Source organism: Furipterus horrens, unplaced genomic scaffold (assembly GCF_987537825.1).
Source record: "Furipterus horrens unplaced genomic scaffold, mFurHor1.1.pri manual_scaffold_4, whole genome shotgun sequence".
NCBI lineage: Eukaryota > Metazoa > Chordata > Mammalia > Chiroptera > Furipteridae > Furipterus > Furipterus horrens.
In genome coordinates, this window is record NW_028327174.1 from 173,450,477 (window position 1) to 173,469,992 (window position 19,516).

Below are 19,516 nucleotides of genomic sequence, written 5' to 3' on the forward strand. Positions count from 1 at the left end.
GGCAGCATTACGCCTGCGCAGAGGTGGTGGCGAGGCCGCGTCACGCCACGCGGGGGCGCTTAGGCCTTGGTCCTGAACGGGTGCCACAGAGCCCCGCGGGGAGAGCGGGTCTGGGTGGGGTCGTTTGAGGCCCTGGCTGCGATTCCTGGCTGGTCACAGTGGGGTGGCAGAACCCCAACCCCCGCCCCCTCCAGAATCAAGTCCACAGTCCCCCAGGCAGCGGACGCGTTGTGCGATCCTCAGCACAGCAGCCTTTAGAACCCCACATTCCGCTGCCAGCGGTTCCCCGCATCCGGTGCCCGCCCCCAAAGCCCTCTTCCCTCCGTGGCGGCCCCAGCTGCCTGCCCTTAACCGCAGCCCGGGCCTCTTCTGGGGAGGCGCAGGTTGGGGGTCCTCAGGTCCAGGGCATTTGGGTTAGAGTGTGTGCGCTCGCGCGCGTGCGGAAGAGGTCCTCCCTCTTATCGGGACCACCAGGCCGGTCTCGGGCTCACGGTTCCAAGAAATTTGGAAGTAAAAGCCTTAGCTTCCCCTTTTCTTCTACCCCTCAAACCTCAGGTCTGTCAAGCTGGACATGCATCTCCCTATGGGAAGATGGCCTAGACCACAGGCTGTGTGCGCGCGAAGCACTGTTAAAGAGTCCATGGGGGGAGTAGGTCAGTGACTGGTGCAGACTCCAGGTGATGGGAGTGAGGTGGCTCTGAGTGTAAATTCTGGGGATGTTATAGCAGCAGCAGCAGCAGCATCTAAAGAGCTGGGTTCTGACCTCCACTCCTGGCACCCACCCCTGCAGTGTTGATGAGGGAGCCTCTCTTGGGCCCTCTTCCCCAGCTCAGTGCCTCCTGGAACTGGGAAGTGCTGTGTACACACAGCAAAGCTCACACTCCCAGTATGTGGGGTCTATTGCAGGTCTGTAGTCCACTAGGCAAAATCTAAACACTCTTTTGAGAAATTTTATTTAAAAACTTGTGGACACAACAGAGGCAGCAGGATGGAGACCGGTATTCTCCTGCCAGCGTTCTCAGGTCAAAAGCCAGGCTTGGGTTCCTCAGGTTGCTGATTCCAGGACCCCTCCAGCTTGTGGCCTCCCCAGGGGTATACCCGGGTCCTCTTATGCTCTCTCCCCTCCCCACTGCCCACCTCCTGTGTTAGGGAAGACACTGAGGTGTCAGGGGTGCACTGTAAGAGAGTAATAGTGGGGAGGATTTGGTAAAACTCCAGAAGGAGAAGTGAGAACCTGGGAGTTTGGGGGCTGAGAAGAATCTATAGAAAAAAGAGGTGAGGAGGGGACCACTGCCTCTTCTTCCTCCATCCTCAAGAAACTGGGGGCCTGCTTTTCCTCTGAGATATCTCATTCACAGGTCAGATAAGAGGTTTGGGGAACGTCACCTCCTGTGACCAGGCAATGGCTGCCTGTCTTTGGGGGTTTGTTGGGAAATAGTCGTGCCCCAGACAGGGTAGTAGTTACCCCTACAACAGCGGAGGCTGGGGAATGGCGTGCCTCACTGTGCCGGGCCCTCCATCTCAGCTGGGTGCAGTCTGGCTGTTGGCATAGGCCTGGTCCGGGAAGGAAGACCGGGCTCTGCGGGTCTGGGCACACACTGAGGCGTAGAGTTCCAGCTCCGGACCTGAGGTCTGGGGCTTTGTCTCGGAGTCCAGCACTACCTCTGAGTACTTGATGGGAGCTCCAGGGCTCGGGACCCGGCCCTGAGGAGGCCGAAGCTGCAGGCTGGTGTAGCACATCACCTCCTCTGCAGCCTGCAGATGCAAGGCTGTTAGGAGTTCACTGGACCCTTGAAAAAGTACCCCCCCCCCCACTTCCTTCCCTCCCCTCTTCCTCAACTACAACTGACTCACAGTGGTGGGGCCTCCAGGTGTTGGATCCTGCTGGTCTGGCCCTGGTTCTCGAGACAGACGTCCTGTGACAAGTAACAGGAATCTGGTCACTTCTTGTTCTTCCTTCTGCAGCCCTTTATCCCACCCACCCAGGACCTGGCCTCTGCGCCCCTCCCCTCTGCCAGCTTCCTACCGGTCTTCAGATAATGCAGGTTCCCGTACAGGGGGACCTCTTCCACAGATGCTCCAGAACTGCAACACAAAGTTTAGGGGATTAATAGGGACTTTAAGGAGAAAATCTCAATGATCCCATTTCTATTTTCAGTCACTTACTGTCCCTCTCCTGGATGGCTCCTGCTCCGGCGACTAGTCCATCGGGACAGGTGTGCAGCCAGTGAGATGAGAAGCAGCAGCGTCAGAGCCCCTAAGAGGGCCCACAATCCCCAGGCCTGGGCCATGGAGGGAATTCCTGTGGATGTGAGAGGTTGTGGGGTGGGGGGTGTTATTGCCCAGACCAACCCTCCAGATGCCAGCAGATGAGACATGGGGCCACATGACCCCTCCCCCTGCCCCTGCCCTGCCCAGCTTACCAGGCACTAGCAGACCGAGCTGATCTGTGCAGTTGTTACCTCTGCTCATGACTGCTGACGGGGAACCAGGTCTGCAGGCATCCTGCCCTGAACCTAGGTGTAAGCTGGGCTTATGGCCTGACAGCTGCAGCAGCCCCTCTTACTCCCACCCCTCCCTGGGCCTGGCCCCCACAGCTCATCATCCCCAATACTGCTGTTGGCAAAGTCGCTGGTTTCCGGGGAGGAAGGGGGAGGGGAGGGATGAGTGAAAGAATAGACACCGCCCATTGCCTGCACCTGCGCCACCCAGCAGCTCCTGAACTTCCGCACTCCCCTCTATCCCAAGCCCCCTCCCCTTTGCCCCTGTATCCCCTTTGGCCAGAGAAACTGAGTATAGCCGTGGCTGGTGTGGCTCAGTGGATTGAATGCCCGCCTGCAAACCAAAGGGTCTCCGGTTTGATTCCCAGTCACGGCCGGTGCCTGGGTTGCGGGCCAGGTCCCCAGTTGAGGGCGTGCGAGAGGCAACCACACTCATCGATGTTTCCCTCCCTTCCCCTCTGTCTAAAAATAAATAAATTAAGTCTTTTAAAAAAAAAGCATGCTGTAAAGTGGAATGGGATTAGAAGGTCTCCTGGTATCTACCGTCTCGCCACACCCTAAGGCTGATCCAAGGTGAATGTGTTAGGGTGACCATTGTCATTGTTATTATTTCTGGTCTAACAGTTTGGGGGATAGAGAAAAGCTAGATTCCCCCTCCCAACCCACTTCATCCAACTGTCCCTAAGAACTATCAATCTCAAAAGTTTCTGAATTAAAGAAACCCCTGCCCCTGTACCACCCTGGGAAAATGAGTCCTGTCTTTGCACTTAGTGTTCATTTCTGAGAGTGGGTACCTGCCCTGCCCAGAGACAGCCCAATCAGCGAGAGGCTATTTATGTGGAAAGAGGGAGTTTTAAGTTCCAAATTTAAACCTTAGAACAGAGGTCAGGTATGTTTTGTCTGGCCCATACAATGTTTGTTTTTTCTTTTTTTTTAATTAAAAATCATTGCAGTGGTGTGCCAAGGATGGGGATGGCAGGAGACGTCCTGACCCTCCAGTTGCAGACAATTAAGAGGGTATCATCTACAGAAAATGTTAAAGCAAAACCAACTAAAACTCAGTCTCCTTTTTATTGCCACCATGTCCCAGCAATTCTAAAAAATATCAGTTATAAAATACTCCTCTCTGAAAAATCCTTTGTAGATCAAGTTCTAAATTGTTGTTACTGATGGGCTTTAATAATATACAAGTTTCAAATTAGCACATTTATATTACTTATCCTTAAAAAAATTATCCTTAAAAAAATTGTAATCTACATGGAAGTTAATCTGGAGAACTCCTAGTTACACAACTAGCCCCTGACATAAGCAGATTCATCTACATCTATTTATATCTAGAATTAGTTCTTAACAGTTTGGAGTTATTCAAGTTATCTTCACACAATCTCTGTCTCCAGCTTCTATGATAGTACATATTCCTGCATTTAACCCATAAATTTATTATAACCAATGATAGCACAATTATTGTGAAGTCAAAGAAATTGAACTTGAATTATGTTCCTTAAGATATCTAGGTGACCTCTTGGAGTTTTTATTTACAATGAAAATGTCTGGAATTTACTGTGAAATAGAACTTTTATGAATCTTCCAGGGACTGAACCAGAAACCCAAGCATGTGCCCTGACCCAGAATCGAACCAGCAACCTTTTACTTTGTAGGATGACACCCAACCAACTGGGCCACACCAGTCAGGGCTTAACTACCTGAATTTCTGACCCTTACTGTTAGTTTCTTTTTTTGGCCTTTATTATTTGTTTCATTTCCTGATTATTACTTAAAATAATTTTGTCCTATAGAAGAGGATAATTTTTAAAATGATTCACTCAGGTGTCGAATATGTTAAGTATCCCTCGTCAACATTTAAAAACTAAGATATTTCCAATTTTTAAAAATTCCAATTTGTTGATTTAAAAAGAAAAATCAGAATATCTGGCAATAGTGGGTCCAAATCTCCTAAAGGCAACAATCAGTTGGAGGCCATTTATTATATCATACCTGGCCTGAACCACTTGTTTCTGTTGACTACACCAACTGGCTTGGAGTCAAGGTTTGGACTATATATACTGCTCTGCAACCCAGGCTGCCTCTGGGAAGTCAGCTAGTGGCAACTCCCCTGGGTACAGGTTTCTCCCTGGTGTACCCCCTTTTCTTTCTGGAAAGACAAGAAGATACACCATATTTCATTCATTTATTTAATACATATCTACCAGTTGCTTGCTTATATGCCAAGCTCTGGAGATACAAATGTAAGTGGGAAATGGTTTCTTTCCTCAAAGAGCTCTTGGTCTTAATTAGGAAGATGACCCAATGTATCCCAGACAGTTATAAAAGACAGTGTGGAACAGAGGGAGACTACCTAAGTCTGCCTGGAGAAGTCCTGGAAGGCAAGAAGAAGGAAGGCCTGAGGGTGGGGTGATGTGAGACGGATGATACAGAGACAGAAAATGGTTGCAATCTGCACCTTGCCTCTTACCTGATTAACAACACAAACTTCCTGAACTTAAATTTCCTCATTAAAAAAAAGCTTTATTGTATTTACCTGTTGGGTCGTTTTGAAAACATGTATTTCATTCGACAAGGATTCATTGACTGCTTACCAGAACCAGGTACTGTGCTACGCTATAGGAATAAAACAGTAACAAAAAGATACACGGCCTCCATTTTTGTGGCATTTACAGTCTAGTTATAATTAACTGACTTTTTAAAGTTTTATGAATTGTCTTTGAGCGAGAGAAAGGGAGAGAGAAAAACATTGATTTGTTGTTCCTCTTATTTGTGAATTCATTTGTTGATTCTAGTACCTGCCCTGACAGGGGATCAAACGTGCAGCCTTGGTATATCAGGATGAGGCTCCAACCAACTGCGCTACCTAACCAGGGCACTGATGGACTTTTAATGAGTTCATTTTAATAAATTAAAATGGATTGTTCCAGCTTTATTGAGATATAATCAACATAATAGTGGCTTGAGGAAAGCACAATAACTGTATTAATGAATAAACTCAAAGTTAACTATTCTGAATGATGAAAACCAGTCCAGCACAGATTTGAAGGTTGCGTAGACATTAACGGCAGAAATAATGGCAGAGGAAATGGCTTAATCAACAGAGAACGATCGAGATACAAAGGAAACAGGACTAGAACTGTGGTGTATTTAGGGCATAACCTCAGGACAGTGACCTCCTTCCTCTATAAAATGAAGCCGCGCTGAGAATGAGCCCCGTGCGGTTGGTGCGCCTCGCGCACTGCCTGCGTAACTATAAGTGCTGACGGGTGACGTCCCCCACCACACTCCGCTCAGCTCCCGTTGGCTTCTTGGCGGGTTAACAGTGAGAGGCAAGGAAGGTCTACGTGCAAGCGCACGCGGCACTCTCTGCCAGGGGTCCGGGGACTTTCCCCTAGGCGTAGAGTAGGAACTAAAGTCCTCCGTTTGTAGCCTAGGAAACAGGCCTTCAGCACGGGCTGTTTGATTTTACCGGTAAGTAGACTATTTATAGATCCATCAGAAAATTTATCTTTTGTTTAGGGTGAGAAGGTTGGTGATCAGAAATCAAGGTCACTTTCTAACATATTTTCTAAGGCTTCTGGAGGCATTCCAGCCAATATAGAATACTTTAATAGTTAAGAAATAAACTAATTTAGAAAGCTGGGCTGATGGTCCTATGCAAATAATATGTGGCCCGCCCACACGCTAAGGTGGGTGCGGCTTTCTGGGGGACGGCCGAAGAAGCCGGCGCGCGTACGCATGCGCACTGAGGCGCTCAGCCGAGACCGGAGCCTCCGGGACCTTGAATCTGTTACCTATGATGGCGAGCGAAGTGTTGCTCCTGAGTGTGCTAGGGCTGCTAATTGTGTCTGCGCTGCCCGGGGTCCTCGGAGACCGCTGCAGCCCCGACCTCCAGGCATACCCAGGTACCAGTGAGGGGTACTGGAGGGAGGCTGGGACTGCCCACGGATCCCAGCTCAATTGACCCTCCTCCTCTGCCCTCCTCCGCAGGGGACCCCACCCAGGTTGGCCCTAGGGCCATGGAACCCCGGCGGCGACTGCCGCCCAAGGACCAGCACGAACGGGCCCGGGCCAGAGCGTTGCCTTTGGGGGCGCTGTACACCGCTGCTGTCGTGGTTTTTGTGTTATACAAGTGTTTGCAGGTGCGGGAGGGTGAGGGGTGTGGGTGCTCCGGGCCTGAATTTCCCATGGGGGCGTTGTGGTACCAAGAACAGGAGGTATCGTCCGGTCAGTCTTCAAAATGAACAGTAGTTCCTTGGCTTTCCAACATGATGGGGTTATTTTGAGCTTCCAGCAAGGTAATAGATGCGAAGGGTGCGTGGTAAATTGTAAATAACATCACATTTGATCCTCCCAACAGTCCAATGAAGAGGTTAAGTCACTTGCTCGAGGCCACGAAGAGCTAGTAACTGGTGGAGCTGGGATTTGAAACCAGCCAATGTCCATAAGTATAAAAGTGGGGTTCCTGGTGAGATTGCGACGTTGGCACAAGAGGTTGATTACTGTAGTCAGTGTTTTTTGAGTTCAAGATACCCAGCAGGCTCATGTTCTTGGGAAGGTGGCCCTAAAATAGGAAATGACAGTATACTTTGGTGGACTGAAACTTTTGAAATAGAAAGAGGTACCTACCAGGGCTGTATCTTCAGCCCTGGCTCTATCACTCATTGCATTGGAAAATAGAGGGCTGAACCAATTTGGAGATTATGTAAAACTAGAAGGGATACCAGATCCTGATTCCAAATAGACTTGACAAGCTAGGATAAAAGACTGAATTTAATGAAATTTAACTAGGAGAAATTCTAATCTTGGACCCAAGTATAGTCTGCAAGAAACACAGCAGCAGTTTATTAGTTGGCTAATAAAGTTCTTTTGTGTGAAGTGACAACTCATTTCCCAAATAAATGCTAGGAACAAAGTATTGTACTTTATCTTCTGATCAGAACACTCCTGGAGAATTTTATTTTCTTCAGGGAACTGCTTTAAGAACACAAATTCGGTAAATCAACCAGAGAAAACTGTCAAATGAACACTGACTGAAAAAGATTGGTGATATTAAACCAGAGAAGATGCAGGGAAAGGGGTGGGAGCAGAATGACCATTGTTTTTAAAGTTCTGAGGGGTATCCTGGCTAGTATGGCTCAGTGGATTGAGTGCCTGCCTGTGAACCAAAGGGTTGCCAGTTTGATTCCCAGTCAGGGCACATGCCTGGGTTTTGGGCCAGGTCCCGAGTTGGGGGCGCTCGAGAGGCAACCACACATTGATGTTTCTCCCTCTCTTCCCCTCTCAATAAAAAATATTTTTAAAAAAATTTCTGAGGGGCTATCATGTTGAAAAGACATGATTTTGAAAGGTTCTAATTAGCACAATATAAACATACATGAAGGACAATTTTTAGTTTGGTATATAAACAACCAGAACTTTATCAAACTGGAGGGAGCTGCTCTTTTCCTAGAGGTGTTACAGTAGACTGACAGAGCATGTGTGAGGGTGTATTGACAGGTTGCTTCAAGTCCTGGGTGAGGACCTGGATTAGATGTGATTGTGATTCTCAGGTAAAAACCCAGTTTTCTCTACTACAAATTATCCTTCTCTTACTGGCTTGGGGACTGAAGTGATGGAAAACCTTGTTGCTGCAGTATCGCTCTTTCCTTCTTCTACAGCAGGGGGAAGATAAGGCTGCTGTTCTCCAAGAGGAAGCAGGCAAGAAAGAATCATTGCAGTCAGGTGGGTTCTGCAGAACTCTGTGCTTGGTGGGGACTTAGGGGACAGCAGAAGGTAAGTAACCATTGCTCTCCTTTTCTCCCTTACCTCCAGAGCAAAAGCTGGTCCAGTTGACCCAACAGTTGGCCCAGACAGAACAACACCTAAACAATCTGATGGCCCAGCTGGACCCCCTTTTTGAGCGGTAAGGAGAGCAATGTGTGGCAGGTGAGAAGTGGGGACATAGATTGGGCAGCCTCTGAGTGGACGTATCTGCAGTGTGACTACCCTGGCTGGAGCACAGCAGGAGCTTCTGAACATGAAGTTACACACCATCCACCAACTGCTTCAAAAGAACAAGCCAAACAAGGGTGTGGAGGTTCCAGAACCAGGTAATAGGCTGGGGGTGAGTTGGGTGGCGGTAGAGACAGCCTCTGAAACTGGACCTTGCCTGATCTTCCCCTCACAGAGGCCAGCATACCCTTTCCTGAGGACTTATGTGTAAGGGAGGAAGAGGAGGAGGCTGGTGACCATAAGGCCTGGGAAGAGCACCTAAACTGGGGCACAGAGACAAGGAACCTAGCTACTCCTTGGGGAGTGGAGCAGGGGCTAAGGAGAAGAAGATGCAGCATGGCTGCAGCAAGGGCCCCAGTCACAGCCCACTCTGGGAAGGACGGGCAGCAGCTGAAGGTTTAGTAAAACAAAGTCTGTTCTTGTGATTGGATGCTCCTGTGTGCTTTTTCCATTCCAGCTGGTCTCACACACACATGCATACTAGGTGCCTGAGAACAACTGGCCCTTCTCAAAAAGCTTCCCTTATTAGGACAAAAAGGCTGCCTTCCAGAGTGAGAGCTAAGAAGATAGAGGGAGCTCCAGTTCTTTTCCCTATATTCGTGAGACCACTGTCATGTCAGCCTTCAGGGCACAAAAAATCCCTTTTCTCATATCACATAGCTGAGACAGAAAGGCCTTTCCAGAAAAACAAACAAAAAAATTTTACTTTAACCCAGTGGGAAAATAAAACTATAAAAATAGCCATGTTTGCAAAGCCGGAGCCTTGATACAATGACTGGCCATAGGCATAGCACCAAGCTTATCAGCTCCAAATCCCCTCATCTGTGCTGGAGGGGATGGTTTAGCAGAGGTTCTGTTCCGTTCCGTCAGACTTGGTTTCCTGATTCTTAAGATCTGGTCACATAGCTCAGTTCCAGGCAAACACAAAATGACCCTTCTCAAGTCATGAAGGGCTCTGTGCTTTGTTTAGTTTTATACTCCTGATCCTGTCCTATCCTTGAAGTATTCTGGGTTCTGGAATTTGTAAGATTCTTCTAGTTCTTCTGACTGCTGTGGAGAGAAGACAGTTCAGGCATTGGCATGATCACTCTATTTAGACAAAATCACCCACGGGGTAGGGGTTGGGGGGGGGCTGCTGTCCCAGGCAGATGTAGGACATAAGAAGGATCAGAACTGTCCATCTCCAGCTCCTGGACCTCATCACAACACTCTTACCAAAGAAAGAGCTTACCTGATGGCCAAAGTCAGACTGTGGTACCAGCACAACAGCTCCTCCTGGTCTGTGCACATAAGCAGCAGCTTCTCATGGGGAAAGGTCAGCTAGGAAGAGAGTAGCTCTTAGTGCATGGCTCAGAAAGATGAAGGCCTTGCTGCTCCCATGTGGGTAATACAGGACTGAGGTGAAAACTAGGTGCGAATCCCAAAACTTGAGTTATCCTCTTTCGATGTAGATGGCTCATTGCCTATGAAAGGGACCCAGGTGCATATATTTGAGGCCTCTCCTACCTTACCTAGGACTCCCATCTTATTACTTACATTGAGCAGTCCACCACAGGGGCCTCCCGAATGGCCAAAGACCTTGTGGAGTTGACACTGGGCCATGGGGTAGAGGGCCCGGCAAGTGAAGGTGCCACTCTGCAGCAGGTGCAATGGGGGTCGGGGCTTGGCCATGAGAAGCACATCAGAGAAGAGGAAGAACATTCGGGGCCGAGGTTCCCCATGGGGAGGCACCACCAACAGCCAGCCCTGGCGTAGGAACCAGCGACCTGGGGGTTGGGACAGCTGTTATTCTGAGGTAGCTCCAGGGCAATGACCCATGGGAATAAAAGGAAAAGGAGGCTGAGAAAATGGGGTATGTGCTGGTAATGTTGACAAAGAGGGCAGATGAGGGCTGAGGGGGAAGCCCGCAGACTACCTGAGGTAAGCCCCTTTGCCTTGCGTCCACTGAGAAGAGCCTGGACCCGCTGGAGGTGCTGGTCGTTCTTCTGCTTCTGACCAATGGTGTGGACTCTCTGGGCAGTCTCACTTATCAGCCGAGCAGCCCCTGGAATAACATCCGCAACCCCATTTCCAGCACATCTCTGACTCTGGGGACTGATAGTGGTGAAAGGCTGTTCCCAAGGGAACCAGGACCTAACTTCTTGAAGAGTAGGCAGAAATATAGGGACATCATGTACATGTCAAAGGAAGATAGGGTCATACCAGACATTGTTGGAGGTCACAACCAGAAAGGGATATAAGAAAGGCAGCCGTCTGCCCTGATTTTGGCTGAGCCAGAACATACGTGTGAGCTGTTGGTGGTCAGGGCTGTTGGAGCTTGTGTTTTCAGCCAAAGCAACAAGATTCTCATACCTAGAATAGACAGTTGGAAGTCTATGAGGAAAGTAGAGCTGGGCAAAATTCTCCCTGCCTGACACAAACATAACCCTCTACATATACTTGCATTGCAAAGCCAGGAAAGATCTGCTACTGGCTATTGTATTCCCTCTTTCAAAACATGGGCTCACACCACATGGCCCTTTCCCATCCCACATTAAAGAGTCAAGGGCAGACTCTTCAGAAATTCTAAGCTAGGACAGCCACTCATCAGAGCAAACTCTTCCAAATACCCTGTCACTAGCCCTATTACAGGTCCCCTCACTTCAGTGTAGAGTTCTACAGTCCCAGCTAAGGGCCTGTGGCTGCAGACTCCAAGTACTCCAGGGGGTTCACACTTACTCTTGCAGAAAGGATTTCAGGAGCAATTTGTCCCAGGAGAGAGGCACTGGGGCAGGGCCCATGGAATCCCACAAAGCTGAGGGCAGCAGTCAGTCACACAGATTCAGAAAAAAAAAGAGAAGCTGGCCAAGTCAAGGTGAGTTTACTCACTGTTGGAGCCTCTGCAGAGGCAGAGGGAGCAGGTCCTGGAGCTGAAGACCCCCAAACTCAGGGCGGCCTTCCTGAAGCCTCAGGAACCTCCGGAAACGTTTGCTTTTCTTTAGTTGTTCCTGGAGTAAGGAGGAAAGGGTTGGCAGCAGAGAGAGAAGCCACTCCTTACATTGTATTCACCTGTCTACACATCTCCAGCCCTCAGTAAGCTGTGTGCTCCTAAGACAACCCCTATCTCCCTACAGGGACCTAGCACAGAACTGGGCACCCATGGGCTCTATAAATGCAGGAACAGTATTAAGTTTGGGTCTCCAGATGAAGAGCAAATGTATGGGAAAAGAGGAAAAGGGGAAGGACTTGAGGTCATCTTCAGGTTACCTGCAGGGTTGTCCGGGACCTCTCTGCATTGGCAGCAAATTGGACGTACAGCTCCAGGTGGGGGCAGAAACCTTCGAGCCCCTGTCCCCAGTGCCCTCCTTCCAGGTAAGGAAGCAGCTCTCTGCGTGGGTGAGGACAATAAAAGAGCTGCCAAAGAACTGCTCAAGCACCACATTTAATTCTCATAACCCTGCCCCAGAGGTAATGCTGTTACCCCATTTTATAGATGGAGAACTGGGACAATGGGCCAAGACCACAGGTGAGGTCATTGGCAGGCTCGGAATATAAATCTGGGTCTCTCCAACTCCGGGGCCGGACTCTCCCTCATTCCCTCTCCTCCCGCTCTTTCCACTCACTGGCTGGCGCTGTAAATGAGCTCCCAGGGCCCAAACAGGGCCTGGCGCTCTGGTGGTCGCAGGGTGCCCTTGGCTCTCAGAATCCCCACGAAGTACTGCAGAAGGGGAGAACAACGTTACCTATCTAGTCTGCAGAAAGAGGCAACCGCCAAGGTGTAGCTAGAATCTGTAAAGTCTCCTCAGCCCCTAAATGCGTGCGGGCAGAGCAAGACTCAGTCTCTTCGACCCCGTACTCGGGATCACCGACCTCGCAGAGACCCTCCCACACTCCGGGGTCCCTGTCCTATACAAAGTATGCGGAGCCCGCACCGTGGCCACCAGCGCCAGCTGTTCCTGGTAGCGCCGCTCGGTCTCCAGCAGCTCCCGGGCGGTGCAGGCGCGTTTCCGCTCCCAACGGGCACGCTGCTCTTGCACCGGGCACCGCGCCCTGGGGACCGGGTTCTCCATGCTTAACGGACCGGTAGACATTTCCGGCCACAGTCCGCCAGAGATTCAAATCCAAACCGCAACCGGGGCGGGACAGCGTAGAGGAGCGCGCCCCCTGGCGCAGGGAGGCTGCGGGCAGGACGGAGCATGCGTGGCAGCCGGCCAAACCGCGTCTGCTCTCCTGGCCTCACCGCCAGGGCAGCGCTGTCGGTGCCTGACGCCCGCCACGGTAGGGCTGGGTGGGACTAGCGGGTGGCTCTCCTTTGAGTGGCACTAAGTTGGGACAGCAGCCTAGACTTTGAGTTAGGGGACTTGGGGGTGCAGACACTGTCAGGACCTTAGTGTCCCATCTGTAGAACTGGGAAAGACGCAATAGTTACAATACATATTCTGTACAAGGGCCCATGCCAAACGCTGGGGTTCAGTCATTCCCAATACTTCTTTACAACTAGGAACTCTCACGAGTCGCAGGTTTGAAATAGTTTGCCCCCCACCCCCCGCCCTGACAAAGGTTCATAGGTTTTAAGTTACTCGTTTTCTTGTTCCAAAATCAGACAGCCAATTACTTCTGGTCAGCAGGTGTCAGTAACTAACGCGGGTGGTTCAGAATTACTTAATTATGGCCAAAGGCAAAAGTTTGCAGTTGATTAGTCTGTGCTATCTAATTAAGATAATTATGTACCAGATTTTCCTTATTTAGTTCTTTTGAAAATTTGACAGTAGCCCTGGAGCATAAATTGGCAGTGCCATTTTGTCAGTATGTATGAGAAACCTTTAAATGTGCCTACTCTTATGACCTAGCAATTCCACTTCTAGGAGTGCATCCTAAAGAAACAGATATGTGGACAAAAATATATGTCCCAGGATGAGTGGCACAACATTGTAATAACAGAATACTGGAAATGACCTAAATGTCCAAAGGTAATAAATTGGCTAGGAAATTTGTGGTACAATCATTTGAAGGAATAATGTGAAAATATTAACATGATGTTAAAAAGCTATCTCTATGGGAAAAGGAACATAGTGTATTGCCAAGAGAAAAAAAACACAGACTACACATCTATTTGCACAATATGACACCATTTATGTATAATATATATAGCTAGAAGGATTAAGTAAAAATGTAATGGTTGTTTTATCTCTGAGTGATGAGATTGAGGATAATCCATTCAACAAATATTTATTAAGCATCTAATCAGTGCCAGATTGTTGAGGTTAAAGGGGTAAATGGACAAAAAGAATGATTTTAAAAATTCCCTTATACTTTTCTGCCTTTCCCAAGTATTCTGCTTGAGCATGTATGCATTACTTTGTAATTAGAAAAAGTACTGTTAAAAACTAGTGTTAGATAGACTTTAGACCCCATTCATACCACTCTGGACTCCTAGGAATCTGGGCCTCATACCAAGAACCAAGGTACTGTCAGGGATCCGAGGTCCCCTCTAGCTCTGACATTCTAAGAATTCTGAGAAAGAAGAAATGCAGGACTTCTCGTGGAGAAACAACTTGAAGGGCTTGGTGGAGAAAAGAGAGGATTTGGGTTAGATTGTACCTTGGACTCGGGTCCCAAGGAAACTGGTGAGATGATGGTTGCCTCCAAGAGATGGTTACAGTCTCAAGAGAATGTGGGACAGTTGTGTTAAGATCTCAAGTAAGGAAAGGGACAGATAATCCCATGGTAAGCGGCATCTCCATGAGCCCAGGTGATGAGAACAGAGCACAGCTGCTGGGGCGCAGTGGTGATGGGTGAGTTTGGATGAGCTGCCAGTGTGTGAGTGTGCTTCATAGAGGCTACCGTGAGCTCAGATGGAGGAATCATCCAACTGTGGAGGAAGAAGAGAGAAAAGCTGAAAAGACACTGAGGATAATTGGAGACAACTGATTCCCTGGGGACCAAGTCACTCACAGAACAAGCGAGGCACACCCCATAGTCTACCTGGAACAGATTCTCTACTCCCAACTTTACCCCCAAAGCTAAAGGAAGGAGAGGCCAGTGGGAGAGGGTCAGAAGTCAGTCAACAACTTCTCTATCCTCAATTACCCTCAGCCTCTGCTTTCAACTCACTGAATGCTGGAGAAGTTTTGAACAATTATCAGTTATTTCACAAAAATTAAGTGCCTCTCACATGCCACATCCTGTGCTAGGCATGGAGATGAAATAAAATATGGCCTCTGCTGTTATGGATGCCAATTGTCCGTCATGGCAGACATGGTAAGGCAGCACCATAAAGTGAAATAAACATTACACCGGATGTTTAGGCTTCTATTCTGGCAGGAGTGACCCCTCCAGAAGTCAGGGAAGGCTTCTCAGAGGAAGCGACAATGTGAATGGATACCTGAAGGATGAGCAAAACCTGGTGCAATAGGGTTGGCAGTCGGGGAGAGGGGCAAAAGAGAGACAAACAGCATGACAAAGCTTGGAGATACACACACATGCACACAGTGCATTTGAAGAAGTGCTAGAGCATAGACTGCAAAAGGAGAGTGATGAGAAAGGAAACTGGAGAGACAGAGCCCAAGCCATGGAGGGAATTTATACCAGTAAGACTATTCACAAGAAATAGTAAATTCAAAGTGGCTAAACAATAACATTTTATTGGCTTATGCAACTGAGAAGTCCAGATGTAGGTAGGCGCTAGGGTGAGCTTAATCTAGCAACTCAATCATATCACCAGGTATGTGGGGATGTTCAGCAGGCAAGTGGTTATGGATCTGACATGAAGAGAGTCCAACCTGCGGATACTTGGCTGTCATGAACTTGTAGAAACTGTGGAAGTAGATGAAACTGCCTACAAAGAATATGAAGAGGGATATGGGCAGAAAGCATGAGAATCACCAACACAAACCCATTTCTTCTCATCCTGTGCATCTACTTCATTTCTAATATGGCTAATGTCCTAGTGGGCTAAATGGTGGTCCCCATAAAAATATGTCCATATCCTAACCCCTACAACTTGTGAATGTGAACTTATTTCGAAAAGGGTCTTTGCAGATGTAATTAAGCTAAAAATCTTGAAATAAAATCATTCTGGGTTATCCCGGTGAGCCCTAAGTCTGTCTGTTGACGTGTTTCTAAAAAAGACACCCAGTACAGCGCTGGCTGGTGTGGTTCAGTGGGTTGAGTGCCAGCCTGTAAACCAAAAGATCACTGGTTTGGTTCCCAGTCAGGGCAGCTCCCTGTTGGGAACATGCAAGATGAAACCAGAGTATGTGATGTGTGTTTTTCTCTCACAGCGATGTTTCTCTCCCTTTATTTTTTCCTCCCTTCCTAGCCCTAATCCTCCCTAATAAAAGGGGAGGGGGGGAAGGGAAGGGAAGGGAAGCTCAGTGGAGAGACAGGGGCAGGAGGAAAAGGTCATGTGAAGTTGGAAGCAGAGATTGGAGTTAGGCAGCCAGAAGCCAAGGAATGCCCAGAGCCACCAGAAGCTAGAAGAAGCTCAAAAACCTTCAGGAGTAGGGCCCTGCCAACACCTTAAGTTCAGATTTCTAGCCTTCAGACTGTGAGAGAAAAAAACTCTGTTGTTCTAAGCCACCCAGTCTGTGGTAATGTGTCACAGAAGTCCTAGGAAACCAACACAGACGGTGAAGTGGGCCAGAACTACAGGTCAGTCTTAAGGCCCCAGGAAGGCTTCCAATCCATGGCTGAGGAGTAGGGGGCTTTTTCTTCTCCTACGCACCAGTGAATAGTTCCCCCCTCTGCAACCCTGGGATAGGAACAGACCCTAATGACCAAAGACTTGGCCTTAAGGTTGTGTGCCAGGTGGCAGTGCCCCAGTCAGTCAGTCCTGAGTACACTCTGTCCCCACCTGGACAGGTTCAAGGAACAAGACTCTGGAAACTCAAAGCTGTTTTGGGGTTTGGCAGACTCCCAGCTGCAAAGGTGTGATCCAGGGTCAGAGTCTGCGTTCCCCACCATCCAAAGGCACAGTCACATACAGAGACAGAGAGCTCAAGACAGAGGCAGCACCAAGCAGAATGGCAGGTGGAAGATCAGGGAGCTGTAACAAAGGGAGATCTGCACCTACCCTGTTTCCCCGAAAATAAGACATCCCCCGAAAATAAGACCTAGTGCAATTTTTTTTCAAGCTTAGAAATATAAGGCCTCCCCTGGAAATAAGACCTAGCATCAGTCATTGCTACAGCTCCCTCCAAATTCTTGATGGAATTCTGATTATGCTGATGTTTGTGATGACATGACTACAGTATATTAATAAATGTTGATTTTTTTTGTTCAACAATAAGTGTGAATTCTTGTTCATCGAAAAATAAGACATTCCCTGAAAATAAGACCTAGCGCATCTTTAGGAGCAAAAATTAATATAAGACACTGTCTTATTTTCAGGGAAACACAGAAGACACAGATCTGGACTCTGAAATACTGAGAGAAAGTGGCAGAGATGGCAGGGAGATGTGGGGACATCCAGAGTGGCACAGAGAAGTGCACAAAGAGACCCTGACAGAGACTTACAAAGCAAAAGATGGAAGCATTCAGACTGTTTGGAAAGAGAGAAAATGACATAAAGCTGGGATTGGTGTTGGAGAAAGACGTCCAGACATAAGGACCCCAGACTTTGGATAGCGCGGTGCTTCTGTCTCCTGCACTTCCCATAACCTCTTCAGCCTCAACTAGATTACTTGTTATTGCATTCCATCTTGTCCAGGCCCATCCAGTTCAGATATTACCGTGGGCCTTCCATGTGTCAGGGTCCAACCAAGGTGCTGACAGCACAGTGGACCAAGCCAATGAGTTGGCCATCCAGAGTGCACACTGAATCAGATTGCCATGGATGGATAACTCTTAATTTGGCTCCAGAAATGGCAACCTAGGTGGTTAGGTGAATGACCTTCTAAAATGACTGTTCTGAGGGCAGCTGTTGTTCGGCCGTATAAGTTTTGGTATACAGTATGGCAGTCACTCTGACAAGGCAGATAGTTTGCGGTGTCATAAAAATGTGATGCCATGCTCCTGGAACAGTTGTGGTTCAACATGCACAGGTCATTGACAAAGAGCTCCCTGAAGGCAAAGAAGTCAGCTTAGTCAATTTGATTTTTCTCAAATCCAGGCAAGGTGATCTGCAGAGAGAAAATGTTCAGTAATGGCTGTTGAACAAAAGAATGACTCAGTCAATTAAATACTGGACCTTACCCTTATGGAGATCAACGCTATTGGAACAGATAAAATGTCATAAATCATCCTAATATGAATTAGATGGTGGGCAAGTTTATTAGTGAGGGCAGAAAGCACTATGGTGGCTGAGGCACCATCTCTTTCTACAGTGCAGTTAGTGAAGAAAGACTTCTTGGAAGAAGTGAGCTGAGTCTTAAACAATAGATTTAGACAGGGGAGAGAATAAAACTATTTAACATGGTAGTGGGTGCACAAAGCACTGATCCACCAGAGTAGAAGCTGACTGAGGCATTCAAGTGGGGTTCTGGGGCCCCTGCTGTGCCAAGCTTTACCTCTTTAGATCAGGAGGAGGGCCGGGAGAGTCTTGAGGGAGGAGTTGGGGTAGCAGGAGCACTCTGGAGTGAGGGGCTAGTTACCAAGAGAATTAGAAATATTTCAGTATACAAGGTCTATCTGGAAAAAGTACAACCATTGTTAATATAATGAGAATAGTTTGTGTGATATCGATGTAACCTGGCAGCCAAGGAAAGTGGACTGAAATGCACATGCATGAACAATGATGACTATAGTCAGTGGGGGTAGTACTGTGTGACTGTCACATTCAAAATGACTGAGCAAGTAGAGCAACAAATCTGCATGAAATTTTGCGTTAAGCTTGAACATTGCTCTGTGGTAACTACTTGGATGATTCAGAAGACCATAGCTGTGGGCCTTCTGGTTACTGGCAGTTTCATCACAACGTATCCACTCATGTATCATGTCTCATCCAGAGTTTTTTGGCAAACCATCAAGTCACCCAGGTTACTCAACCGCCCCTACAGCCCAGATTTGATGCCCTGTGACTTCTGTCTTTTTCCAAAACTAAAATCACCTTTGAAAGGGAAGAGATTTCAGACCATTGATGAGATTCAGGAAAATACGATGGGGCAGCTGATGGCGATTGGGAGAACTGTGTGAGGTCCCAAGGTGCCTACTTTGAAGGGGACTGAGGTGTCATTGTCCTAGGTACAATGTTTCTTGTATCTCATATCTTCTTCAATAAGTGTGTCTATTTTTCATATTACATGGCTGAATACTTTCTGGGCAGACCTTGTATAGATTTAAAATTTTGTATTTATTGATATTTAGAGAGAGAGAGAGGAAGGGAGGGATGAGAGAGAGAGACAGAGACATAGATTCATTGTTCTACTTAGTTATGAATTCAATGGTTGATTCTTATATATGCTCTGATCGGGGATTGAACCTGCAGCCTTGGTGTATCAAGACGATGCTCTAACCAACAGAGCTACCTGACCAGGGTGAAATATTTCAATATATTTAATTAACCTGTACAACCATACAGATGTGTACCTACTGAATGTTAGTTTCAGATATCAACCTCCCGTGATGGCCTTACTCTCTTCTGGTTTGTCAAAGCCATAGGGGTCTTACTACAATGTGAGCTACAGAACAGTAGAGGCTGTTCTCCAGTCCTATGCTGTATCCCTAGGGCCTAGAACAGTACCTGGAGGATTGGAGGATGTTCAATAAATGTTTGTTAAATTAATAGGCACAGACCGGGAACCCCAAGCCCACTCTTGGGGTCCTCTCACTAGTCTCCTAGCACCCACTCTCCTCCTCCAATCCATGCTCTGCACCAGCCCTCAATATGAACTAATATGGGAATTGCATTCTGTCATTCTCCTGCTCAAAATATTTGATGCCTTCCCTTTGCCCAGAGCACCATTATCCACATTGTTTTTACAAAATTGAACTGCTACTTCTTCACAGCCCCGATCAAATTTGCCTACTTCTGTATTACTTTCTGAGGCAGAATTCATCTGTCTCCCCAAAAGCTCAGGGTAGTGTTTGCCCTCACC

The 19,516-nt window shown here is 47.9% G+C and overlaps 3 protein-coding genes and 1 non-coding gene across 4 annotated transcripts; 1 reads left to right on the forward strand and 3 right to left on the reverse strand.

Annotated features, from left to right (window-relative positions):
- Nucleotides 1–937: 937 nt before the first annotated feature.
- Nucleotides 938–2,632, reverse strand: SIT1 (signaling threshold regulating transmembrane adaptor 1). The gene is made up of 6 exons (XM_090274397.1): nt 2,424–2,632; nt 2,167–2,302; nt 2,027–2,085; nt 1,855–1,916; nt 1,499–1,755; nt 938–1,176 (listed from the first exon to the last, which is right to left on the reverse strand). Exons 1-5 carry the CDS (start codon nt 2,470–2,472, stop codon nt 1,522–1,524), a joined length of 540 nt encoding a protein of 179 aa, XP_090130523.1. The 5' UTR covers nt 2,473–2,632; the 3' UTR covers nt 938–1,176; nt 1,499–1,521.
- Nucleotides 2,633–5,701: 3,069 nt separating this feature from the next.
- LOC150013360 (RNase MRP) lies at nt 5,702–5,963 on the reverse strand. The gene has a single exon (XR_016510952.1).
- A 266-nt stretch (nt 5,964–6,229) lies between these two features.
- Nucleotides 6,230–8,949, forward strand: CCDC107 (coiled-coil domain containing 107). Its single transcript, XM_090274396.1, is given in 7 exon segments — nt 6,230–6,412; nt 6,498–6,649; nt 8,168–8,231; nt 8,322–8,412; nt 8,487–8,599; nt 8,677–8,841; nt 8,844–8,949. Coding segments are annotated over 7 exon segments (777 nt in total). The 5' UTR covers nt 6,230–6,303; the 3' UTR covers nt 8,927–8,949.
- On the reverse strand, nt 8,165–12,612 carry ARHGEF39 (Rho guanine nucleotide exchange factor 39). Its single transcript, XM_090274401.1, has 9 exons — nt 12,413–12,612; nt 12,104–12,198; nt 11,748–11,868; nt 11,370–11,488; nt 10,786–10,853; nt 10,417–10,545; nt 10,038–10,267; nt 9,733–9,821; nt 8,165–9,551 (listed from the first exon to the last, which is right to left on the reverse strand). Exons 1-9 carry the CDS (start codon nt 12,569–12,571, stop codon nt 9,536–9,538), a joined length of 1,026 nt encoding a protein of 341 aa, XP_090130527.1. The 5' UTR covers nt 12,572–12,612; the 3' UTR covers nt 8,165–9,535.
- Nucleotides 12,613–19,516: the final 6,904 nt, after the last annotated feature.